Here is a 27073-nt window from a genome sequence, read left to right on the forward strand (position 1 = left end):
ATTTATCCGCTGTTGAAGAGGGTGAAATTCAGGACAACAAAAGGAGCCAGGGTGTGCCGCCATCCTGTGTTTCCAGGGAAGACTGAGAGCAGCTGCGTTGGGGGTACACTTGCCTTCCGGGTCCCTTCTCAGCACCCGCACCCCAGGTTCTCGGGTCCATCATGCCAACTGTTCACTGCCCCCTGCCCACTGGAACCTGAGCTCCTTTGGATGGGGCTTCACTCATCTCCCAGCACCCTGAACAGTGTGGGGACCACAGTGGGGTCCCAGGAAAGATCTGGTGAGCCGGTGTGTGCATGATCTCACCGCTCCCCTCTTAGCTTTCTAAGACTGTTCAGTGCCCTCTGTGGAAACAAGCTGGTCCCACGTCCAGGAGTGACCACCACCTCCTGAAGCACAGTAACCTACGTGGAGACACCTGGCCTCTTATCCATCCATCTCCTCAGGGAAAAGGCCTCCCCCCCCCTTCTTTTTCTCACCAGACCCTGTCAGACTAAATGTTCATGTTCCCTCAAAAAACCACCCTCCTGCAGCGTGATGGATGGTTTATTAGGAGGAGGGCCCTTTGGGACATGATGAGCAGTGGATGGAGCTGTGAGAGTGGAGCCCCAAGAGAGGGATCGGAGAACTGGGAGTGCGCCTCCTCCACTCCGCTCGCTAGCACAGGAATACGCAGGCTCGCAGCCCACAGCCCAGGAGACACTGCTCACCAGGACCATCCTGCAGGCCCCTGGAACCGGGCGTCCAGCCTTCAGACCAGGAGGAGTGACCTCCTGTCGTTTACAAGCCACTCAGTCCGCGGTGTTTAATTACAGCAGCCCGAGCTGAGTCCGACCTTGTGAGCATGTAGTGTAAAAATGAGAATGTTTTCCTTTTTTTCTGGCTGCACCATGTGACTTGTGAGGCCTTCCTGGCCAGGGACTGAACCTGGGCTGCAGCACGAGTGCTGAGCTCTACCCGCTGGGCTGACAGGGAATTCGTTCCTCTGTGGTTTTAACTCTATTATGAAAGTTGTGTTCCTTCCCAGTAAGAAGCGTCCCGAGAGTGAGGACCCTCTCAGGACTACTCACCAGGTGCTGCTGCTGACAGGCCAGAAGAGAGGACGGACAAAGCCCACCGTGCCCACTTCTGAAACCAGAGCAAGCCTTTACAAGTGAAAAGTCTTTCCTCTAAGTTTAAAGACTTAATTTTTTTAAAAATTAGTGTCTTTGGGAGAGGCAAGAAACAGGGCAGAAAATAATCCTTGTATGCTATGGTGAACATCAAAGACCAGTGTACCTTATCATAAACACAACCACAACCTATTCAAGCCAGTTTCCCCTTAAGAACTCAGTCTTCTTCTCTCTACCCGTGAACCTCATCAATGTTATTTTTATCTCACAAAGAAAGATATCTTGAAAGCGCACCCTTTTCGGAGTCCCACGGCTTTGAGTGTGTGAGGCACAGGGGCTAGGAAGGAAAAAGCTGGAAGGTGACGACAAGACGATTTTGCTCAGCAACAGACTGTTTTCTCATTTCCACGTACCCCAGACACACACCCAAAGGCCACCGTGACTTAAGAGAGGAGCTAAAGGAGCGAGGCCGCCCGGGGCCCCGCGCGTCACGCACGCCGCTACCTGTCCGGGACGCTGCAGGTGCTCGGCGGCGGGGACGTGAAGGTGGGAGCTGCAGATGGGCTGTTGTTCACGTAGGCTGTGGGGGTGTCGGGCCACGGAGAGCACTGCGGGTAGAAACAAAGATCCATGAATGACTCGCTTCTCCAGGATGTGGCAGATATTCTTGTATTCACTCTCTACTCTGGCCAAATCCAAGATCATGAAACACAAGACACCTGACATTCATCAAGCAACCTCACAGAAACACGTCAGACCGACTCTGTGTGTGCGCGTGTGCGTGCATGTGTGTGCATCGGTGAAAATGCTACCTGTTGCAGCATCTAGACCCTGACTACTCTCAGGCCCTGAGGTGACTGAGGACAGCGGCCAACTTGCCTAAAGGCGCTTCAGATGTGCGCTTAAGGATCGCTGCATTGTGATCTTGTGAACGTCCACCTTCTCCTCATCCGTTCCCCAGGAGGTGCCTGCCTATCGAGGTCTGAACAGCAGCAGAGGCAAGCAAGGGCTCGCAAGCACCGCCTAGCCCTGTGTGCTGACGGGATGCGACTACCCGCCGGGTGTGGCGCTCGCCCGCCTCCCCAAGGAGCAGGCGCCCCGGCACCGGGCACTTGCTCGCTCTTGGGTGGAGCCATCCCCCAGTAAGAAGAGATGGGCCCAGGGTCACAACACCAGAACCGCAGAGGGTACTGCCTGCAGCCATCTAGCTATGTGTTCATATCATCTAGAAGGGGCAGAGTGGACTTCAGTGTTTTTCACAGTTCTGACCAAATACAGAGCCAAAGATCCGGAGACACGTTAACTATACAGCTGCGCGCACGGACAACGCTGAAGCCAACACGCCGCGCAGGCCGGGGAGGCCACAGCCGCTGAGGGCGGAGGGCTCCACCCCACGCCACGGGGTTCCTTCCAAGCCTGACTACGCCCCCGGTGTCCAGGGTCCACGGTCGTCGTCACCTCCTCCCGACTGACACGAAAAGGCTGCCTCTTTCGCCATGGCTGCAGGCCACGAGACTCTGCCAAAAACTGGGCTAAAGACCATTCAGAGATACTCGGATGGACACTGAGGAAGTACAGGACTCTAAAAAAATTCTACATGTCAAGGGGTTTTCAACTTTTTGCTTTCAAAATAATTCAGGAAGACATCTTGTCAGCTGACAGACACTGAGCTGGATCCATCAGAGCATACAAAAAAGAGATCACTGGAATTTCTGGCAGGTATCTCAGAAGGAGTTCCAGGGCCTGAATGACACAGTGCTACAAAGAAAAATCTATGTATCCAAACAAGGTTTCTCTTAGCTACACAAAAGTTATAAGAAGTTCTAGCCTCATCATCCAAAATACATTTCCAATAACAATTCTATTTTTATAGTTAGCAATTATTCATCAAAATGTATATGATTTTTTATTCTGATAAACTGGTAAAAATAATAAGTTTTAAATTGCTCAACTGACTTAAGCTTTATATGGTCACAGGAAATTTTAAAAATGAAATTTCAACTTATATTAAGTTTGTGGTAAAAAAAAGTAGGGTGATTTTTAAAAGTTTTTCAGGCATGAAAGTATATCCTATTTGGACAAAATTATTTAAGGGGAATGAAAGAGAAAACATGAGATCAAGAAGTGTGAAAGTGTTAGTCACTCAGTCGTGTCCGACTCTTTGCAACCCCATGGACTGTAGCCCGCCAGGCTCCTCTGACCATGGAATTTTCCAGGCAAGAATACTGGAGTGGGTTGCCATGCCCACCTCCAGGGGATCTTGCCGACCCAGGGATCAAACCTGGGTCTCCTGCACTGCAGGCAGATTCTTTACCATTTGAGCCACCAAGCTTTCAAACTTAGAGGGTAATGTGCTGGCTTCACCTTCAGCCATACATACAAATATTCACTGTGTCAGAAAACTATTTCCTTTGCAACTATTTAAATTTATGATGAAAACTTTCAGATGTCAATCTAAAAATGTGCAAGGGAATTGTACTCTTTCTCAAAGTTCTTTTGTGTGAAGTCAAGACCACTAGTCTGAAGGGCTCTTGAAGACAGAAACCAAGTCTCCCCAAAGGTTACAGGAGCTCAGCAGCGTGTCTGACACCCATCAGTAACATGGGTGAAAATAAAACCAAAGTCCCAGAATCTTAACATTCTTCACAACTACCCATTAGGCAGCCCCTCAGAAACAGGGAAAACGACCGCAGACTTGATGTTTCAACTGTCATCAACTTGACAGCTAAATGACATCTAACCTGGCTGCAATGCCATGCTAAACCCTGGCATGTCATACCAAGTTCACTGTACATGACATTTTCACAATGCCCGCTCTTTTCAAACTAGGACCTTTGTTCTTTCCAGCTTACCAAGTAGGACCTCCTCAGCACCTACAGAATGAGGAGCACAAGACCCTGTGAGCCGCCCGACACGTCTCCTGACTTGCTGGCGCCAAATGCTCACGGCCACCTTCACAACGCGGCAGATCTTCCTGCTACACCATCTTCCCCAGTTCAGACTCCAACAACACAGCATAACACGCACATCTTAACAGCTTTGACCTTTTCCTATCGAGTCTCCCCAAATCCGCTTTGGTAATTACTGCCAGGTATATAACTGAGGAAACAAAGCCATCAATAGCTCGAGGCAGGTAGTAAGTATAGCAAAGATACCAAATTTACTGTAATTCCATCAACATGCTTTTTTCACTTTTACGTATCTGGATTCTTCTAGCATAGAAAAGTAGGGCTGTTAACTGACATCTGAAACTTGCCCGATAATTAAGAGACTCGATTCACTGAACACTGGAAAACCAGCACTCAATGCAAACTGGCCTTCGCAGGTTCTTCAACGGCCAGGCTGGATGAAACATCAAGACTCTCCCACCTGCTTTTTTTCTAGGCTTTTCTTAGTCTCGACCTAGGAGGGTGCAGGCACACCAAGGAGTATTTTCAGTGTTTCTTCTACCTTGTCATTCTTCCCTGGCTTTACAAGTAAGCAATGGTACTGCTTCAGCAAGGTTCCAGCAACACCCGACCCTGACCCACAGGGTGGCACCTGTGGTGCCCCGTGAACAAAGTCCCTCCCCAGGAGGAACAGAAAATGAGGACCCACTGGCAGACCGCAGGCCCTGACAGCCCAAATCCAGGCCCATGAAACACAGCTCAGATGTCAAGACCAACAGAGACGCGGAGGGCCCGGGTGTGCTGGGCTCTCGGGAACCTACGGTGTGGCCTCTGTTCATGCAGGACCGTCTCACACGGCACCATGCAGCTTCAGCAGGTAAGTCTGGATCTTCCTACTGAAAGCCAACTGTCACTCTCAGAGAACTGTAAGAAATGCTGGCCGACTTTTGTAGGCACTCGAAGAAATATACAAAATGCCGCAGACTTTTCTTTTCTAAGGAATTAATCTGTACCTTGTTTTTAACAAACACGTTTCCAAGAAGACCTCTAACTACCTCCTAGTCTTAACCAAACCAAACCAAACCAAACGCAGTCTGGGGCAGCAAGCAATGCACCCCAGGAAGACATGCTGATCTGCTGACAGGCCACTGATCTGCTGACATTTTGCATACTTCAGACTTAAGAATCATGAATTCTTAACAGTTCTACTGTTTACAAATTAGTTCTGGGCTATAACACATTTAATTTATAATCAGAACCCATTCATTTTAGCTAGTTTACAACAAGAGGGGGAAAGTGACTTGCGTTACCAGGGTTTCCCCCCAGGAAGTTTACTGAGAACCATTTGTGTCTTCAGCTGGGAAATGAGGGGAACAGAAACATAAAACTGGAGGGTGGACGTTTGAGGGAAGGGAGTATACAGTGGTTCCGTACAACCTGTGGTATGAATCCAAAAAACCCACTTAAAGAAAATGCATCATGTGTGGGGCCCTTACCCCTCAGAGAAGGATATTTTCAGTTTTATTATGTACAGAAGCATTTAAAATATTTTCACTCAATGCTTTACTTCAGAAATAATAATCCTATGAAGGCTGTGGCCTTCATAGTCTACAGTTAATTACCAATGCGCGTGTAAGGGTCAAAGTCATCAAACTCCGCAGTGATGAATACAGTAGTCATTAATACATATGATGACAGCTATTTTTAAAAAGTAATGTTTTCTGTTTCCATTTACTGCAGGTATAGAACTAATCTAAGTTAATACCACAGGATAATCCTCTGTCAACTGTTTGATGAAATATGAAATAAAGACCTTCTTTCTTCTTAAGCTGGTCAAGTTCATATTCAACCAAGGGCCCCCTGGACTGTACACACTGTGGGGAGCCAGGGCCGAGTGCAGCCAGGTGCCCCCGGCCGGCCTGAAGCGTAAGGTCACAGTGCGGGCGCCAAGAGGAAAGGCTAACACAGCCCAAGTCCAGTGCTGCCGAACAGGCTTTTCAAAGCGCAGACGCGCATTCTCGCGCCATGTGCGGGAAGGGGACACAGTACTGCACAGGCTGCTGTCGGGCTGCTGCCATCACTCCTCTGAGTATCCATGACATTTTCTTATCACTTGCACACGTGAGAAAACAAACCCTTTTTTAATTGCACGGAAGTAACTATTTTACTACAAGAATGTTCAATCAATGTCAGTGCTCATAAAGGGAATGTTGTGTGCAAAGGAGAGAGGGAGGGAGAGGAGCACAGGAAGGAGGCAGGGAGTGAACACAGCTCTGGGTGCCATTTTTTTTCCCCCTCCGAAACCACCCAATATGGTCAACTTTGTTTTAAAGTGTTAGATTTAGGAAATTGTCCTCAGTGAGGAACCAACAGAAAGCAGGAGTCTAAACAAAAGCAAATTCAATCAGGACAAGGACATCAAAAACAAATTTGGCTTTATGTTTCAGTGGGAGTCGGTCCTATATCTAACACTGCACAAGGTTTCTTGCACAATGAAAAGAGAAGCAGAAGCCCCTTACACTGCCTCGCTTTGCCAGAGAATCACCGTAGTCTGCTGGCAAAGTCCGCTTGCTGGACTTTTTCTGCTCATGTTCAACTGCATCTTCAATTATAGGCTCAAGCCTCATCTGGACAAACACCAAAGATTGGGATCAATGTCTTTTCGTTACACAGAGAAAGATCTAACACCCTGTTTATGTCTCCACCATCCGATTAAACAAACATCCGACCAGCAGGATTCCAAGGTTTTAGGAAGATGCAAAACCCCAGACGTGACAAACATCGGACGTTCTGGGTCCCGGCTTAATGTCTAACCAACTTCGGGGATTTTAAAGTAAGTCTGCTTCCGAGACCCGACTGGGATTTCAGCATCTTCATTCCAGACCCCACCCAGGAAACCAATCACTTAAACTCCCCCAATTTAAAGAGTATTTTCCCCGCAGATTTTCACCAAGAACATTATGCCCAATGACCACCCAATCTTCCCGGACCCTTCGCGGCCAAAACTCATCCTCAGAGGTGGTGCCAGAGGGCACGGCCCGGCTCCTCCGCAGAGCCGGAGTGGCGCCGCATTACCTCTGTGAGGACCGTGGTGTCATAGGACGGCTGGTACTTCTCCTTCTCGTGCGCGGCTCTCTTCTCCATCTTCTCTCGGTCCGTTTTTTGTTTCCTATCTGCACCTTTTGGCTTAAAAACAAAGCAGACTTTTTCATCTATCAGGCCTCAGATGCACACCTTTTACAAGCAACGCCAGGCCTCACTTACTCAAAGCCTGCTTTCCAGCTCTCACCTTAAAAACTTTGATTTGGCAGCTAGCTGAGTGTAGGTGATCTGTGTATTCTCCATTTTCATTCTGCTTGAAGGTGTCAACCTGGATCCTAAAAGGCACTCCCTTCTCACCTCCGTGCTTCCGGGGAGTGAATTCGGTGCTGATGCAGTGTACCTAGAAGAGGACTCGAGCTGAAATGGGTCCAAGTCCTGCCCACTGGTCACCCTTCAGCCCTGCTGCCTTTCAGAAGTCCCACCACAGGGAAACTCCAGAGCCTTTCACACAGACTCCCACCTATGAGCCAGCTATCTGTCGGGACTTCCCCTTCCCAGATCCAGCAGAGGCTCTCTGAACTGCCTGCTCCAGGGCCTCACCTCTAACACAGGAAAGGCTCCAGCGATGAGCACCGTCAGTGTAGTGGCCTTCCTGAGTCTGTCCCCGACCCCCGCCCCAGACCAGACCCATGGTCCTGAACCTGCACGGGGCTCGATCCACAGGAACCGTCACGCCATTACTTAGAGCCCCAGGGTTTGCCCTCTACTGCCAGGACCCCAAAACCCAGCCAGCTGGCCACCTTGCCGCTGTTCCTATGTCATCAGCCTGTGGCACTTTGCCTGGGACTTTCACAGTCCACAAGGCTCATCCCTAGCTCCACGGGCATCCATCTGAGGCTCCTGAGGGTGGACGCATTTCCCACCACTTCTGCCCCCTCTTCCTGTGCCACCTCGGGGACGCTCCAGGGTACTGCACAGTGTTAGTAACAAGACTTTAGTAATTTCTGACGGCGACACGTCTCCTCTTCGAAGAACTCAAGGTTAAACTGATTTCTACACTAACACTGAGATATATAGCCAGTTCATACATCCCTCTTTCACCACATAATCAGATACCCTGTCAGATGAACAATATGAGACAGTAACAAGTAACACAGCCCTACTGACTATTAGCTGATGGGGGACACTGCTTGGAGGACCCAAAAATGCAAAATACTAAAGATTCTCTAAAGTTCACACAAACCAGAGTCTACTTAGGCTGGTTAGCAATTAAAAGCAATCTTCCTTTTCTATATAAAGATCACCTACTCAGCAAATTTTAATTCCACCACTGACAAATTTGAATATACTGAATATTAGAATTACTGTTGATTTTATTTTACATATAATGATACTATATATTTGTTTTTTCAAAAACTAATATCTTAGGAGATACAAACTGAGCATTCACAAGTCAAATGAAATGCCCGAGGGTTGCTTTACAGTATTCCACCAAGAAACAAAAGGGGAAATTATAGTATCTGTAGAAGCCAGGAGAAGGGCACACAGACAATTCATTATCTTCTCTTATTTTTATGGGGTTTGAAATTTTCAGTGTTAAAATATTTTTAAACAAAGCTAGACTATACTTTTTATAGTGTACTGCTAAGTCACTTCAGTCGTGTCCGACTCTGTGTGACCCCATAGACAGCAGCCCACCAGGCTCCCCCGTCCCTGGGATTCTCCAGGCAAGAACACTGGAGTGGGTTGCCATTTCCTTCTCCAATGCATGAAGGTGAAAAGTGAAAGTGAAGTCGCTCAGTCCTGTCCGACTCTGAGCAACCCCATGGACTGCAGCCTACCAGGCTCCTCCGTCCATGGGATTTTCCAGGCAAGAGTACTGGAGTGGGGTGCCATCGCCTTTTCCGTTTTATAGTATGCTATGCTAAGTCACTTCAGTCGTGTCCGACTCTGTGTGACCCCACAGACGGCAGCCCACCAGGCTCCCCCGTCCCTGGGATGCTCCAGGCAAGAACACTGGAGTGGGCTGCCATTTCCTTCTCCAATGCATGAAAGTGAAAAGTGAAAGTGAAGTCGCTCAGTAGTGTCCGACTCTTAGCGACCCCATGGACTGCAGCCTACCAGGCTCCTCTGTCCATGGGATTTTCCAGGGAAGAGTACTGGAGTGGGGTGCCATTTTCAATCATCTCCTTTAAAAATAGGTTTTGTTCCAGACAAATACATTCTGACAAGAAGTTTTGATTATTGTTACTACCAGTGATAAACGTAGTATTTAAATAATGCTTTACACATCAGATGGTCTCTATGTGTTAATGTCTATACATGTTGAACTTAGTACATTAACTCCAATTTAACAGTGTATGTTTGTATATACAAAAGACATTACAAGACAGTTTACAAATAAGCATTTAAGGAAAATAAGATCCTGCACCAAGAATTCAGTCTCACCCACGGCCTTCTGAACAGAGGCTGGTGAGCTTGTAATAATGGGAAACTCCAAACCTGAATGAAAGCAGATGTGCGTTTTGCAGGATCCCACAGAAATTCAACTGCATTCAACTGGCTTGGATTTGTCCTTGTGTCAATTATTCCCACGGACATTGGAATATCTGCATTTTAAAAAGAAGTGACATAGGAACAAACCAATTAAAAGGTTACAACTAAGATGATTATGTGCTAATGAAACTATTCCGTCCTTTTTCCTTAAATGTTCTGCGTGGTCAATCACTTCAGCCTCAAAGCCCACTTACTCCGCATCGTACTTTCTCCCACCATGGTTTGTTTCTATTTCATTTTATTAAGAAAATGAGGGACTGATGCCAATCAACAATGATCTAAATGATTTCAAACTCGTAAAATTTCTGGCTCAGTTTCACTAAGCACACACACACACAAACCCCAACTTCATTTTTAACTATAAAACAACTCAAGTCACACAGGATCTGCTGACATCAAACCGTTCCCCACTCATCACACATGGTGTGGGGCTAGCGTATCAACATGGGCTCTTCTGACGCCACCTGTACCTAAGTCGAGGAGTCTGTCTCCGGGGCGATTCCACTTCCAACCTTCAAGTTGCTGATGCTCTGTATATTGGAGTCGTCGGTCATGGAATACAACTCTTATGATGCTCTACGGAATAAGAGGGGGAAATGAACACTTTCAAACTGTCCCAGCTAAAGAGCACAAGTGTATTCACTTCTTATACATTAACCTATAACAGAAAAGCATACAAAAGCAAACTCTAATTTACACATTTTGCAAGTGAGCTGTCTTGTTCTTGGATACCTAAGTTATAGGTACAATTAATGATACTTGGTGCAAAGAATTCTAACTCAAATAACAAGAATAAAATGGTTTCTTAGGTAAAATTTTTATTAAAACATTTGATATTATAATTCAAAATTAAGGTCTGTGTCCATAAGAAATTAGGAAGAGTTATATCTCTATAAAGAAAACATTAGGGACGACCCTGGCTCTCCCGTGGTTTGGGCTCTATGTTTCCAATGCAGGGTGCCTGGGTTTGATCGGTGGGCAGGGAATTAAGAACCACCCCCCAGCACGCTGCATAGCAACCGCCCCAAAGTGTCAAGAGCACGGGGTGAGGGTGGGGAACTGCCACCCGCCCCCGCAGAGAACCTATGTACAAAATTAATTTAAACTGCAAGTAAGTTATCTGAGGTAAGCAAGGGAAACAAAACAGGAAAGAACACGGGTAAACGTCATCCAAACACTCAAGTTCGTTCCGATGGAAGGCTTTAACTCTACCCCACAAACTAGGCCACTCTCTGCTCTCCACCTATCCCTCCCTCACCTGCCACAGGTCTGGGCTGCCAACTATTATTTTGTTTCAGGGACAGGCTAACAGGTCATCAAAATGGATGCAGATACCATATTTGCACTAATTAGTGTTCCTGACACATTTATAAGTAACTGCTTCTCAGACTATGATGGAGTAAGATGATCTTATTTCCAGTAGACTCCCTGCTGGATGGAACAGGAAATAGCTTGTGAGCCATACACAGAAATATTACCATCAGTGCCCCTGCCTCCCCCAACACCACATGCTGTCCAAACCAAAGCTGATACGTACTTTGAAAAGAACCATTTACAAGCGCAGCACAGAATATGTCATGATTTTGATTCTCTCGTATTTAGTAAGAACCAGATCAAATCCATGAATTCAGATAAAAATAGTTTGAGAATATACTAGTTTATAGTGCTGTACTAAACCCCTTTCTAGGTCAGACTAAGTAGCACAGTGAGGAACATGAAGGGAGGACCACACTTAGGAAATGATAGGATATAAAGAAAACCTCTTAAATGAGATTGGAAAGGGGAACAGTTGTTCTCTGGAAAGTGAAGTTGCATCCGACTCTTTGCAACCCCATGAACTTGAGCCTGCCAGGCTCCTCCGTCTATGGGATCTTCCAGGCAAGAATACTGGAGTGGGTTGCCATTTCCTTTTCCACAGGATCTTTCTAACCCAGGGATGGAACCTGGGTCTCCCGCACTGCAGGCAGACTCTACCATCTGAGCCACCCGAAGTTCTGGCTAAAAGGAGACAATGCACCTAGAGAATGAGCCACAGATAAAGGAGCCCTAACAGTAAGACAGAAACAGAACAAGCAGAGAGAGCATGCTCAATATTTTCAGCACATCAAGAAGTTCCCAAGCACCTTTGCTCAGCAACATTTGATCCCTAAAACTTTCCTTCAAGAGTGAGTCAAAGATCATGGGGGCAGGAAATTCAACTCTAGATGGCTGCAGAGTATTCTAACGGCTCTTCTAGCTGAAAAAGGATGTTGTCTTTTAAGAAATTCATCCTGAGGACTTTCCTGGTGGTCCAGTGTTTAAGACTCCACGCTTCCAATGCAGGAGGCACAGGTGTGATTCCTAGTTGGGGAACCAAGACGCCATGTGACGCAGCCAGAAAACCAAGAAAAAGAAATTCATCCTGAAGGCTCTGGCAGCAGCTAACTGCAACTCTGAATCCCAGACAAGCTCTCGTGACATGACTGGCTGTATTCACATCCACCAGGAATCAGACATGCGGTTTCTCAAGTGGTTGATCAAACTAATTTAAGACCGTTTAAAAAGTAACCCTGTGACTGTCACAATGACAACAGAGTTCACCCACATCATCCCTGAAGTAACATATTACTAGGCTGAATATTAACCAGGTGTGGTACAATTTGGCAAAGGTTTGCCAGGATGCCCAATACTTGTCTGACAATGATGAGCTGGAACCAGGTCATGCTGAGAGAATCAACACTGATGATAAGCCTCCTGGACTCTGGAAAACGATAGCTGTGAGTCTCCCTGACCAAACTCTATTTGTCACTATAGAGACTATGGTGACACTATCTGTCTATAGTCCAGCAGAGTATAACCAATCCAATGGGGCTTGCTTACTGGGAACAATGCTGACACCTTTGTAAAAAGGTGAATCTGATCAGTGTTTACCGCAGGTGAGAAAGCAAAATGAGGGAATTTTTACAAAGCTGGCCTGAAGCTTAACGTTAAAAAAAACTAAGATCATGGCATCTGGTCCCATTATTTCAAGGCAAATAGATGGGGAAAAAGTGGAAGCAGTGACAGATTTTATTTTCTTGGGCTCCAAAATCACTTCCAGGGGCGACTGCAGCCATGAAATTAAAAGATGCTTGCTCCTTGGAAGGAAAACTATGACAAACCCAACAGTGTATTAGAAGGCAGAGATAGCACTTTTTGACATAAGTCCGTAAAGTCAAAGCTATAATTTTTCCAGTAGTCATGTATGGATGTGAGAATTGGACCAAGAAGAAGGCTGAGTGTGAACTGTGGTGCTGGAGAAGACTCTTGAGAGTCCCTTGGACAGCAGGGAGATCAAACCAGTCAATCCTAAAGAAAATCAACCCTGAATATCCACTGGAAAGACTGATGCTGAAGCTGAAACTCTAATACTCTGGCCACCTGATGTGAACAGCTGACTCATTAGAAAAAACCCTGATGCTGGGAAAGATTGAGGGCAGGAGGAGAAGGGGTCAACAGAGGATGAGATGGTTAGATAGCATCATTGACACAATGGACATGAGTTTGAGCAAACTCCAGGAGATAGTGAAGAACAGGGAAGCCAGGCATGCTGGTCACAAAGAGCTGGACAACAACAAATGATTAAAAAAATACAGTCATCTGACTCACCCTCTAGGGAAACGACCAAACTCACTGATGCAGCACAGACATGACAGAGTCCACATGTAAACAGCACATGTGAGAACAGGTAAGTCTCCCCTCTCCTTCCATTCCAAGCATGCTGGGAGTCCTAGGAGTCAGGAGAGACCTGGGCGCTTACTCCAGGTTGGCAAGACGGTGCTCCAGCGGGGAGCAGCTCTCCTAGCATTGGGAGCTTTGTGCCCCTAAACGTTCAAAGGCTCTCAGGCCCGCAGTGCTGGACAGCTGCTTTCGGGACGCTAGGTTTCTCAGCATCAGTGCTGCCGTGCCCTCCCCACGCTCAGCTTCTGAAAAGGGACGGGCCTCTCCAACCGAGTGCCTCTCCGCACTGAGGGCCCAGCGGGCCTCCCTGGAGGAAGACGGAAGCACCGAGAGAAGTCCTGCTTCTCTCTCACTAACACAGCCCCACTGAAGTTTTCCCTCTTCCCACTGAAGCTTCTTCCATAACCCTTGCCCTGAAACGCTCTAGAGTTCTGATGTTACATTGTGTGGTGAGGGACAAGTGAAGACAAGAAGGATCCACCATCCATGATACTGCAGGAGCCAGGGTGGGTCTGAAAATCCTACAAGGACTGGGTTTGGCCTGGAATGAATGACTCTTCAGATACTCCAGTTGGGTGAAGAAATAGAATTTTACTTAAGAGAAATTTTAAGACGTAAAATAAAAGGATCTTTAGAAGTATCACAGTAACACTCACACCTGCTCCCTCAGTAACTTCTCCCTAAGGCACCTTTTAAAGAGAAATGAAGTTTTTGTCATTTCAGTTACTGAGTTTTCACCCTTGCTCAGCTACAGCTAACTGTTCTCTGGCACCTTGTTTCCAGAGGGCCTCAATATTTACTTCACTCAGTAACTGCTATAATTCCTATTTTACAGAGAAGTAAACCAAATATAGCTCAAAAAGTTAAGTTTTAATAAACCCATTACTTCCTTAAAGTGACATTAAATAATTTGTTAATAACTCCTGCAACAAAAACGAAACTCTTGCAGCAAAACTGCTATTGTTTTGAGTCGTTTCAGCATCTTTTCAGAATGTCAATGGAGGTCCTTACCTTTACCAGTTTTCCAGTGATCTCAGGCACATCTCCCATTTTCCGATTATCCAGCATTCGAATTTCGTAAGACTGACCTACATGTAAAAACTGGGTATCAAAAACAAGCCATATAAAGAATCTAACCCTGTGTATTCAGCTCTCTCTCAAACACACAATTAACCAGTGTTAATTTCTTAGAGAAGCAACTTGGGTTGATCTTTCTCTTTCCTGCAAGTCACATCCTTCCCTCCTTCCACTCACAGAAGACTGACGAGTTCCTTGGTCACTTCACTTTCCTCTCACACTACAGTTTCGTTACACATACACACATGATCTGAAACCAATTTTTCTTAACAGCTTTACTGAGGTATATCTTACATACCATAAAATTCACCCTTTTAAAGTGTGCAATTGTTTTTTAGTATATGCAGACTTGTGCAGCCATCACTGCTATTAACTTTAGAGCACCTTCATCACCAGAAAGAAAACATACCCGTGAGCCCTCCCACCCCCAGCCCCTCGCAGTCACTCATCAATCTACCTTTTGCCTCTTGGGATTTACACGTGCGGCCTTCTGTGACTGGCTTTTTCACTTACGTGTCAGTCTTTCCTATTTATGGCCAAATTATTCAACTGAACACACACACCACATTCCGTTGATTCATTCAAGAGCTGACAGGCATCTGGGCTGTTCCCACTTTTGGGCTGTTATAAATAATGATACTAGCAACATCTGTGGACAGCTTTTGTATGAGCTAGGGTCAAATTTTAATCCTGGAGCCTTCTTCCTTGTGTCAGGTAAATCCAACTTCCATTTTGTCACTGCTCAATTTTGGGCCATAAAAAAACACAAGTAGATTCTCACATACCAATCTATTTAATTAGGAAAATAAGCTGCTGCCAAAAGTCAAGTAATATGCTCCAGATTTACTAAAAAAGATTTCTGGATTAACTATCATTAAATAATAAAAGTGACAGCATAATTTGATATGTAGAAAATTAGGAGTAATTAAAGAGGGCTTCTAGTCCATATGAAGTTAAGGCTCTTTATGATGAAACTACCAATATCCTACCCACACTACACTGGGCTTACAAAAAAACATACAAAGGGTGTAAGATCATACGGTCAAAATATAAGTTACCAAAATACAACCAAATCACTCCAGGGCTGGTAAAGGAAAATAACTGCCATGTGTACCACTAAAGAACAGTCCTTACATTAATTCAACACACCGAGAGATTAAACTAAAAAAATAACTGTATTGCAAGAGAGATTTTTTTCCTTTACAGTTAAATATGTAGCACCCTAAACAATGGATCTGAACTGATCTTTTAAAAAGGCAGATGAATATCCAGGAGTGCTGGGGAGCTGCCTCCACTGCACACGTGCCCCCGGGACGCGCCTGAACCATGCCGCTGCCGAGGGCCCCAGGACCAGACCGCAGTTTCGGCATCTGCACATCCTCTATCAAGGGAGGGGTGTCCAGCACACAGAGTAGAGAGGCGACAGGCACCCGTATTAAAAACAGCCCTCGTACTAAATAAACCCACGCAAGCAACACAGGGACATCCCCACATATAAACAGCCCTCCCAAACCACAGTAGATAATTGTTTTTTTTCCCCTAAACTCACAGAGTAAGAGAATATAAGTAAAATGGAGAAGAAGAGGAACCACTCCTAGTTAAAAGACCAAGAGAATTTCCCTGAAAGAATAAACAATGAAGCAGACCTCTTTGATCTAATAGACACTGAGCTCAAAAAGGAGGTAATGAAAATATTGAAGGAATTATGAAAGGCTATTGATAGAAATGCAGATTATTATAAAAAGGAACTAGAAACTATAAAGAGGGGCCAAGAAAAATTAGAAAATTCATTTCCTGAAAGCTGAAGTAAAGGCAATGAATACCAGAATGAATAATGCAGAAGAAAGAATAAGTGATCTGGAAGGTAGAATAATGGAAATTATCCCATCAGAAGAGCAACTAGAAAGCCAAATTAAAAAACAAAATGAAAGCAGTGTAAGAGACCTACCTATGGGATAATCTAAAGCATGCCAATCTACAGATAACAGGGGTTCCAGAAAGAAAGGAAAGAGAAAAAGGGACTGAAAATGTATTTGAAGAAATTATGGCTGAAAACTTCCCAAACCTAAAGAAGGAAACAGATATCCAGATACAGGAAGCATGGAGGGTCCCAAATAAGATGAACCCAAAGAGACCTACACCATGACATAATAAAAATGGCAAAAGTTAAAAGGGGACTCCAAAGGCAGCAAGAGAAAGACAGAGTTCATTACAAGGGAACTCCTGTAAGACCACAAACTGATTTCTATACAGAAATGCTGCAGGCCACAAGGGATATATTCAAAGTCCTGAAAGGGAAAAATCTGCGACCTAGGACATGCTCTACCCAAGAGCATCATTCAGAACAGGAGAGATGAAGAATTCCTCAGACAAGTAAAAACCAAAAGAATACAGCAATACTTAGCCTATTTTAAAGAAAATATTGAAAAGTCTTCCCTACATAGTAGTAAAGAAGAATCTATAGAAAAGAGAAAAATCCACAATTAGAAAATAAATCACTTAAATAAGCTAGCACACACATTTAAAAAAAAAAAGACAAATTCCTGTGAAAGTGATGATAACCATAATGAACAGTGAAACGATAAACATCAAGATACAAAGTGAAAGTCGCTCAGTTGTGTCCAACTCTTTGTGACCCTATGGACTGTAGCTCCTCTGTCCATGGAATTCTCCAGGCAAGAATACTGGAGTGGGTTGCCATCTCCTTCTCCAGGGGATCTCCCTGACCCAGGGATTGAACCTGGGTCTCCTGCATTGCAAGCGGATTCTTTACCAACTGAGCCACCAGGGAAGTGGTGAAGATATTAAAAAAAGACATCAAAATCATAAAATAGGGGTGGGGAGGGAGTAAGAGAATGCAGACTTTTCCCCCTAGAGTATCTTTTGAGCCCATATGACTAACAGTCTAGGGAAAGGAGATAAAGGAAGCCGTTGATATTCTTGAAAAACAGAGTAAGCACAAATCAAAAACAAAACAGTTTCATAAAAAAACAAAAAGAAGAGAACATAAGTGTAATACAAGAGAAAATCATGAAACCACAAAAGGAAAAACAAAGGAAAAAGAAAAAATATAAAATCAATGGGAAAATAGGTTTAAAGTGGCAATACATACATAGTTATCAATAATTACCTTAAATGTCAATGGATTAAAAGATGCAGAGCTGCAGGCTGGATTTAAAAAAAGAAAACAGAGGCTCAACTACACTGGCTGTAAGAGACCCACTTTAGGGCAAAGGACACACACAGACAACGAGAGGATGGAAAAAGCTACTTCGTGCAGACAGAGAAGACAAGGAAGAGGGGGCTGCAATACCCTTAACAGAGAAAACAGACTTTAAAGACAAAGGACACTAGACAGTGACACAAGAACCACAGGAAGATTTTACACTTGGCAACGTATACGCACCTGATAAAGGAGACCCAGATACATAGACTAACAGACACAACGGGAAAAGCTGACAAGAGTGTAATAGCTAAAGACTTCAAGACAGAGAACCAGTAAGGCAACGGAGATCTTAAATGATACAACACAACAGGAGACTTAATTGATATTTTTAGGACATTTCATCTACCCACACACACATAAAACCAGAATACACATTCTTTTCCAGTGCACATGGAATATTCTCTAGGACTGATCCCACACAAGGGCACAAAACAAGCCTCAACAAATTTAAGGTCTCAAGGATCTTTTCTTACCACATTACCGTGAAACTAGAAATAAACCACAGTGGGGAGAAAAAAAAAGCAAAACACAAACAATTAAAGGAGACTAAACATTCTACTAAAAAATTTACGGGTCAACATTGTAAAGCAATTATACTCCAGTAAAAATTTAAAACCAAAAAACCTAACAGATTTCAAGGATGAAATCAAAGGGGAAATTTTAAAATACCTTGAGGCAAATGAAAATGAAAACACAACCATACAAAATCCACAGGACGCAGCAAAAGGAGTTCTTAGAAAGAAGTTCATAGAGATACAGGCCCTCCTCAAGAAAAAAAAACACTCAAACAACCTAACTTACAACTTAAAAGAATTAGAAAAAGGAGAACAAATAAAACCTAAGTCATCAGAAGGAAGTAAACAGTAATTATCATAGAGGAAACAGAGACTAAAAAGCACACACAAACAGACACACAAAACATCTCCCCACAGGAACTTCCCCGGTGGCCCAGTGGCTAAGACTTCACACTCCCGATGCAGCAGGTTCCCTTGGTCAAGGAACCAGATCCCAGATGCCACAACCGAAGATCCAGCAGACTGTAACTAGCGACCCAGCAGGCTACAACGAGAGATCCTAAGGCCGCCACAAAGAGTGCCCGCAAGCCACAGAACTGCGGAAGACTAGGCACGGCATCCCCCGACCCCCCACGCCGAGCCTTCTACAAACCAAAGTCCAGGACCAGATGTCTTCACAGGCGAATCTTACTGAACATACAAAGAACCTATACTAACCCTTCTCAAACTCTTCCAAAAGACTGAAGAGGAGGGAACACTCTCAAGGACATTCTATGAAGCCACCATCAACCTGATACCAAAACCAAAGATACCATGAAAAAAGAAAGCTACAGGCCAATATCTTTAGATGAATACAGATGTAAAAATTCTCAACAAAGTATTAGCAAATCGAATCTAACAACACATAAAACAGATCATATACCACAATCAAGCGGGATTCATCCCAAGCTCACAAGGATAGTTCAATATATGCAAATCAGTCAATGTCATGTACCACATTAAAAAAGAAAAGTCAAAACCCACATGGTCGTCTCAATAGATGCAGAAAAGCCATCTGACAAAATTCAACACCCAAATGTATACCAAAATGGGTATACACAGAACATATCTCAACATAATAAAAGCCATTTATTACAAACCCACAGCCAATATAATAATTCAACAGTGAAAAGCAGAAAACATTCCTGCTAAAAACTGGAACAAGACAAGGATGCCCACTGTCACCACTTCTATTCAACTCAGAATTGGAATTCCCTGACACAGCAATCAGAAAAGAAAAAAGAAATAGAAGGTAACCAAACTGGATGGGAAGAGGTAACATTGTCCCTATACACAGATGACATGATACTGAAAATCCTAAGGATTCCACACAAAATCTACTAGATCTGATAAGTGATATCCTGCCCTCAAAGTAGCAGAATACAAGATTAACTTTCAGAAACTGGTTGCACTTCTTTACACTAACAATGAAATATCAAAAACAAAAAAAAAGTAAAAAAAAAAAAGTACCCTTTAAAATCACAACAGCAAAATACCTAGGAAAAAATCTGACCAAGGAGATGAAAGACTTATGTGCTGAGAACGATAAAACATTAATACAGGAAATTAAAGAAGATTCAAAGAAATGGAAGCTACCCATGTTCTTGATTGGAAGAATTAATACTGTTAAAATGGCCATACTACCCAAAGCAGTCTACAGGTTTAATGCAATTCTTATCAAATTACCTATGACATTTTCTACAGAACTAGAACAAATAATTAAAAAATGTATACAAAACTATGAAGACCCAGAATTGCCAAAGCAATCCTGAAGGACAAAAAAGACAAAACAAAACAGGAGGCACAACTCTTCCAGACATTAGACAATAAACAGCATAGAACAGCACTGCCACAAACACACACACGGATCAAAGAAACAGAGAGAGCCCAGAACTAGACCCACACACCTGCAGTCAGCTGTCAGCAAAGGAGGAAGATTATAACAAGCGGAAAAGTCTCTTCAGCGAGTTGTGTTGGGAAAGTGGACAGTTACATGTAAATCAATGAAGTTAGAATTCATACCATACCACCATGCACAAAAATAAACTCAAAATGGCTTAAAGATGTAAGCTTAAGACATGACACCTGAACACTCCTGGATGAGAACACAGACAAGACATTCTCTGATATAGATCATACCAAATATATTCTTAGTCTCTCAAGGCAGATGAGAACAGACAAGACATTCTCTGACATCAGTTCAGTTCAGTCACTCAGTCATGTCTGACTCTTTGGGACCCCATGTATCGCAGCACGCCAGGCCTCCCTGTCCATCACCAACTCCCGGAGTTCACTCAGACTCACGTACATCGAGTCGGTGATGCCATCCAGCCATCTCATCCTCTGTTGTCCCCTTCTCCTCCTGCCCCCAATCCCTCCCAGAATCAGAGTCTTTTCCAATGAGTCAACTCTTCGCATGAGGTGGCCAAAGTACTGGAGTTTCAGCTTCAGCATCAGTCCTTCCAATGAACATCCAGGACTGATCTCCTTCAGAATGGACTGGTTGGATCTCCTTGCAGTCCAAGGGACTCTCAGGAGTCTTCTCCAACACCACAGTTCAAAAGCATCCATGCTTCAGCGCTCAGCTTTCTTCACAGTCCAACTCTCACATCCATACATGACCACAGGAAAAACCATAGCCTTGACTAGATGGACCTTTGTTGGCAAAGTAATGTCTCTGCTTTTGAATATGCTATCTGATGCTGCTGCTACTAGGTCGCTTCAGTTGTGTCCGACTCTGTGCAACCCCATAGACGGCAGCCCACCAGGCTCCCCTGTCCCTGGGATTCTCCAGGCAAGAACACTGGAGTGGGTTGCCATTTTCTTCTCCAATGCATGAAAGTGAAAAGTGAAAGTGAAGTCGGTCAGTTGTGTCCGACTCTTAGCGACCCCATGGACTGCAGCCTACCAGGCTCTTCCGTCCATGGGATTTTCCAGGCAAGACTACTGGAGTGGGGTGCCATTGCCTTCTCCGAATATACTATCTAGGTTGGTCATAACTTTCCTTCCAAGGAGTCAGAGTCTTCTCCAACATAGATCATACCAAATATATTCTTAATCTCCAAAGACAATAGAAAAAATACACAAATGATATCTTATCAAAGCTTTTGCACAGCAAAAGAAAAAAAAGAAAGTTTAGCTGCTCAGTCATGTCTGACTGACTCTTTGCGACCCCAAAGAGGCTCCTCCATCCATGGGATTTTCCAGGCAAGAGTACTGGAGTGAGTTGCCATTTCCTTCTCCAGAGGATCTTCCCGCCCAGGGGTCGAACCCAGGTCTCCCACATTGTAGACAGATGCTTTACTGTCTGAGCCACCAGGAAGTCCTTTGCACAGCGGAGGAAACCATAAAAAAAAAAAGACCACCTACAGAATGGGAGAAAATACCTGCAAAAATAAATGGGCTTAATTTCCAAAACATACAAACAGTTCATAACACTGAACAATAAAAAAAAAAAATAACCCAGTTGAAAAAAAAACCTAAAACCGAAGAAGAAATACAATGGGCAACAGAACATGCAAAGATGCTCAATGTCACTAATTATTAAGAAACACAAGTCTGAAGTAAAATGAGGTACTACCTCACACAAGTCAGAATGCCATCATGAAAAAGTCTACAAATAACAAATGCTGGAGAGGGAGTGAAGAAAAGGAAACCCTCCTACACTACTGGTGGGAATCCAAGTTGGTGCAGCTACTATGGAAAACAGTAGAGCGTTTCCTCAGAAAACCAGAGTTACCATATGATCCAGCAATCTCACGCCTGCAGATATATCCAGACAAAACTATAATTCAAAAAGATAACTCCATCCCTATGTTCACAGGAGCACTATTCATAATAATGAAGACATGAAAATAACCTAAATGTCCACTGACAGATGAATGGATAAAGAAAACGTGGTCTATATATAATGGAATACTAGTAAGTGGTTAAAAAAACAAAAGAGCCACATAACGCCACTGGCAGCAACATGGATACAAACAGAGGCTACCATACTAAGTGAAGTAAGTCAGAAATAGAACAGGTACCATATGACGTCACTTATGTGTGCAATCTAAAAAACAAGAGAACCTAGCTATGAAACAGCAGCAGAGTCATGGCCATAGAGAACAGACTGGTGACTGCCAAGGGGGAGGAGGGCGGGAGAGGGATGGTTTGGAAGTTTGGGATCAGAGACAGGAACTAGTATCTGCTGTGCTGTTGTTTAGACACTACATCGTGTCTTTGCGACCCCGTGGACTGTAGCCTGCCAGGCTCCTCTGTCCGTGGAATTTCCCAGGCAAGAATACTAGAGTAGGTTGCCATTTCCTTCTCCAGGGGATGTTCCGAACCTAGGGATCGAACCTGCATCTCCTGCTTGGCAGGCAGGTTCTTTACCATTGAGCTACATGGGAAGCCCAAACTAGTATATATAGAATGGATAAGCAACAAGGTCTTGCTGTATAGTACAGGGAACTATATTCAATCTATCTTGTCATAAATCATAATGGAAAAGAATGAAAAAGAATGTATAACTGTATCATTCTGCTATACACCAGTAATTAACACAACACTAAGTTAACTATACTTCAATTTAAAATTCTTTTAATTTAAAAAAAAGAATGAATCTTTGATACACCATTATGTATCCGAAATTATACTCAACCTCAGGAAGTTAGAAAACAAAAATTAACAAAATGTTTGTGCTAATTATCAGATCAACAAAAAAAAATTCAATTAATTAAAAAAAAAAGACAAGTGGGTAAAAATGGGGGAGAAATAAGAACATAAGATATGGAGAACAAGTTAAATACTGCATCTTTTGACTCAGTTCTGGTTAGTAAGAGGAGGAATATTCGAACCTCACATCACACATAGAGGACTAGCTCTTACACAAAAAGAAAAGAACTCCTAAAAAATTGTTAACAGATGCCCAACGTTCCTAGCAGAAAATGAGTAAATCATGTGAACATGTGGTTCACACTAGAGAAGGAAAAGCCAACAATTCTTAAACATATTAAAAGACATCATACCCCTGGGAATTCCCTGGCGGTCCAGTGGTTTCAACTTGGCAAGCTCATTGCTGGGGCCCTGGGTTAGATTCCTGGTCAGAGAACTAGATTCACAAGAAGCATGGCATGTGCAAAAAAAAAAACAACAAACATTTGACCTCCACCAGGGACATCCAAGTTAAACTCACAATAAAGTGGCTTTTCACCTAGTGGGTGAGCATGAATTCCTCAGTTTGAGATGTCTCAGCTAAAGGGAAACAGCCACTCTCATCTGCAGACAGTGGGGGCGGAAATGATTTCAGAAGCAGTGGTCACTCGCTGGAGGTTCTGAAGGTAGAGCCTGCGCGTTTTCTGGTGTGAGACAGGGAGCAGCTGAGAGCTCCTTCAGGTTTTTGGCAAGGGAATTCCCTACACGGGGAAGAGCGCAAGGAGCAGATCTGTGGGAGAAAACCAAGACTCAAATGGGGCCGTGCACATTTGAGTCCGAGAGACCTGCTGGGCATTCATGTAGATAGTCGAGCTGACTTACAAATTGGACAACAAGCCAAAGAGAAGCGGCCTGCGAGACAGGAGGTGAAGCTTTCTCACCAGGGTTGCCTCTTGGTCTTCAAAATCTCAGAATTCTCAGGGCTGAAAAGGTGAGAAAGCTCCATGTTCCTATCTTCGTCTGTATTACTTGCCCTCCTCAACCTTAGGACACTTCTGTGCTCAATATCAAGTTCCACCTGTTTCCACAGAGATCAGAATTTGCTGCTCCTGTATTAAAGCACTATAGATTTTTATTCTTCTCAAGACTCCAGTATTCTTGCCTGGAGAATCCCAGGGACAGAGGTGCCTAGTGGGCTGCTGTCTATGGGGTCACACAGAGTCATGACTGAAAAGACTTAGCAGCAGCAGCAGCAGCAGCAAGTCAAAAGCAGATTTAAAAAAAAAAAAAAAAAAAAAAAACTAACACTTAGCATGCTTCAAATGATTTCCCTTTTGGAAACTATAGACACTATGTATGTCCTTGCTTTCCTCCTTCAGCTTCATCCTGAGTCTCTCACTATTTAGAAATCCCTCCCAACAATTTCATTCAATGGCAATACCCACTGAGAGTAACAGCCAATGATACCACATTTTATTGGTTCAATTTCTTCTTCTATTTGATCTCTTCCCATAATTACCTTAATAACACAACTTCTAGGTTTGTTCCATTGATCTACATTAGTCTAGGTTCTAAAAGAAATATAAAAAGGGTCCCACTACCAATGAAGAATAAAGTTAGACAAACTAAAATATGCCATGAGTTATGAGTCTTATTTTTAGCTTCATCTTCTGAATTTACCTTTAATGAGCTTTCTTTACTCCCTTCTTAGCTTAGAGAAGCAAGAGCACTGACAGAATTAAAAAATGTAACTGTTACAAGTTCATATCCCCACCCACCTCTGAATATAGAGTCTAAGATGGACATGTACTCCAGGGCAACATGGAGCCCAAGATGTGACAGACCCCCCTGGAGTAAGTTCAAAGCATTTATTTCTAAGGCCCTAATTCAGAAGGTTATAACAAGAACAAAAGCTAACCTTAAGAAAATCTACAACAGTGTGAAATGAAATATTACTGGGGAGGAGTGGAGAAAAAGCTACAGAAAGAATGAAAAGGATGAGCCAAAGTGGAAACAACATCCAACTGTGGTTGTATCTGGTGCTCAGATGTTGCAAAGACTATACTGCATCAGTTCACTTCAGTCGCTCAGTCGTGTCCGACTCTTTGCGACCCCATGCAGCACTCCAGGCCTCCCTGTCCATCACCAACTCCCGGAGTTCACCCAAACCCACGGGTAGACTCTTCAAACGGAGAGCTCCCCACTCGAGGCTCCACAGTGGGACTACAGGTTTTTACTTCATGTCAGAGGTTTAAGCCTTCTCCTTACCGAAGAGCTGAGAAGGACAGCTACCCATGCATAACCAGGAAAATACCAACACAGTTTAAAATCTCTATTTTTATTGGTCAATAAAAACTGACACTCTAAAGCATCAATACAATTGGAAAACTTGTTTTAATTTCTACCCAACTGGTGAAGACTACACAGAATTTACTTTCTCTGTGGTGTTACACAGTGACCAGTATTTTTCAGCAACAGCTGCTCGGGACCCAGATGGGAGACTACTGGTAGGAATGACCGAGCCATGGCTGAAGAAGGGCTGCACCTGTGTGTCAAGCCTCCTCCGAGGAACCCATTTATAAGAAGTGGTAGTGAGAGGATGTTCACATATTTACCTGAATATCTGAAGCAATAAAAAGGTGAAGTACTTCCCCGGTAGGCCAGTGGCTAAGACTCTGCACTCCCAACTCAGGGGGCCTGGGTTTGATCCCTGGTCAGGGAACTAGATCCCACATGCTGCAGCTCAGAGTTCGCATGCCCCAACTAAAGAAACCACATCCTGCAACCAAGACTGAAGATTTTGCGTGCCACAACTAAGACCCGGAGCAGCCAAATAAATAAATATATATATATTTAAAGTGAAACACGGTCCCTAGAGCAGCAGCATCAACATCACTTGGAAACTTGTCACAAACGTAAATTCTCTGGCCCTCCTCCAGACCTACTGACTCAGAAACTTTATCAATCATGTTTTGATAAGCCCCCTGGGGGATCCCAATGCATGCTAACATTGGAGAACCACGGCTTTGTGAAAAGCCACAGATATCCATTCAGTTTATATTCTTTCCACCACAAAGTATTCGGGACCTTCTTCTGGGAATAACTTGTCTACGTCAAAATTAAGAACTAAGTGAATTTAAAGCTGTTTCAATTACATATTCTTTACCAGTAACCAAAATTCACTTAATAGTCATTTCCTTATGTAACAGGATTGTACATCTTTTTAACAGTCTAGGATAGCTCTGGCTCCAGTACACAAACATGCTCCACAAGTCCACTTATCTTCATATATATTCATTACACTTTTGTGTACAGTCCATACATTTGAATATACATATATGTGCATTCACACACACACATGCGTACATGCAAAGGCTGAGGGTTCATTAGGTGCCCATTTTAAGACTCAGCTTTGACTGGGCCTTCAGGGATAAGCTAGGAGGCAGGACTGTAGGATGCAGAGTGTTTTTGTCTAAAACCTGAAGAGAAAACGCCAGCCACACCATGGAAACGGCTCTGATACACAACAGTGGCCCATCCTGCACCACTCTGGAGCTTACTACCTAGTATACATCCGTCTTGGCTGGTGTGTTAGCTTCCTTCTGCTGCTGTAACAAATTACCACAAACTCAGTGACTTGAAAATTATACAAATGTATTACAGTTCTAGAGTTAAGAAGTCTAAAACGGGTCTAGAGGGCTACAGTAAGGCTGTCAGCAGGCTACATTCCTTCTGGAGGCCGTAGGGGGAAAGCTGCTTCCTTTTCTTTGTCTGCTTCTTGAAGTAGTCTCCAGCCATTGGTTTGTGGCAATGTTCTTCCCTCCATCTTCATCTCCCTCTGACACCCAACTCTCCCGCCTCTTTCAATTCTAAGGATCCTTGTGATTTCACTGGGCCACTGGATAATCCATTAATAATCTATTTCAATAGTTTTAATTAAATCATACCTGCAAAATACCCTTTGTTATAAGGTGCTTTCCAGGTGACACAGCGGTAAAGAATGTCCCTGCCAACGCAAGAAGCGAAAGGGACGTGGGTTTGATCCCTAGGTTGGGAAGATCCCCTGGAAAAGGAAATGACAACCCATTCCAGTATTCTTACCTGGGAAATCTCATGGACAGAGGAGCCTGGCAGGCTACAGTCCATGGGGTTGCAAAGAGTCAGAACCAACTGAGCATCTTAGCACAGCACAGCAATCATACTTGCTAACAAACCCGGCAAAATTTCTGAATTGGTAGGCAGCTATCTAGTCCCAGGGTTGCATTCTAACGCTTTGTAAAA

General features: G+C 43.9%; 1 protein-coding gene across 5 annotated transcripts in view; it reads right to left on the minus strand.

The window, feature by feature from the left end:
* The window catches only part of UBP1 (upstream binding protein 1), a 64466-nt gene that overhangs the window by 10300 nt on the left and 27093 nt on the right, over positions 1-27073 (minus strand). For 4 of the 5 annotated variants that reach the window (XM_070359502.1, XM_070359505.1, XM_070359501.1 and 1 more), the window contains exons 3-9: positions 14309-14385; positions 10069-10174; positions 9545-9651; positions 7290-7442; positions 7076-7186; positions 6520-6627; positions 1617-1720 (exon numbers count right to left, since the gene is read on the minus strand). In XM_070359502.1, the coding sequence (XP_070215603.1) occupies positions 1617-1720; positions 6520-6627; positions 7076-7186; positions 7290-7442; positions 9545-9651; positions 10069-10174; positions 14309-14385 (766 nt within the window). The remainder of the gene's footprint in view (positions 1-1616; positions 1721-6519; positions 6628-7075; positions 7187-7289; positions 7443-9544; positions 9652-10068; positions 10175-14308; positions 14386-27073) is intronic. The other variant, XM_070359503.1, reaches the window with a different exon arrangement.

The sequence above is a fragment of the Bos mutus genome, chromosome 22, assembly GCF_027580195.1.
Source record: "Bos mutus isolate GX-2022 chromosome 22, NWIPB_WYAK_1.1, whole genome shotgun sequence".
In the NCBI taxonomy this organism is placed as follows: Eukaryota; Metazoa; Chordata; class Mammalia; order Artiodactyla; family Bovidae; genus Bos; species Bos mutus.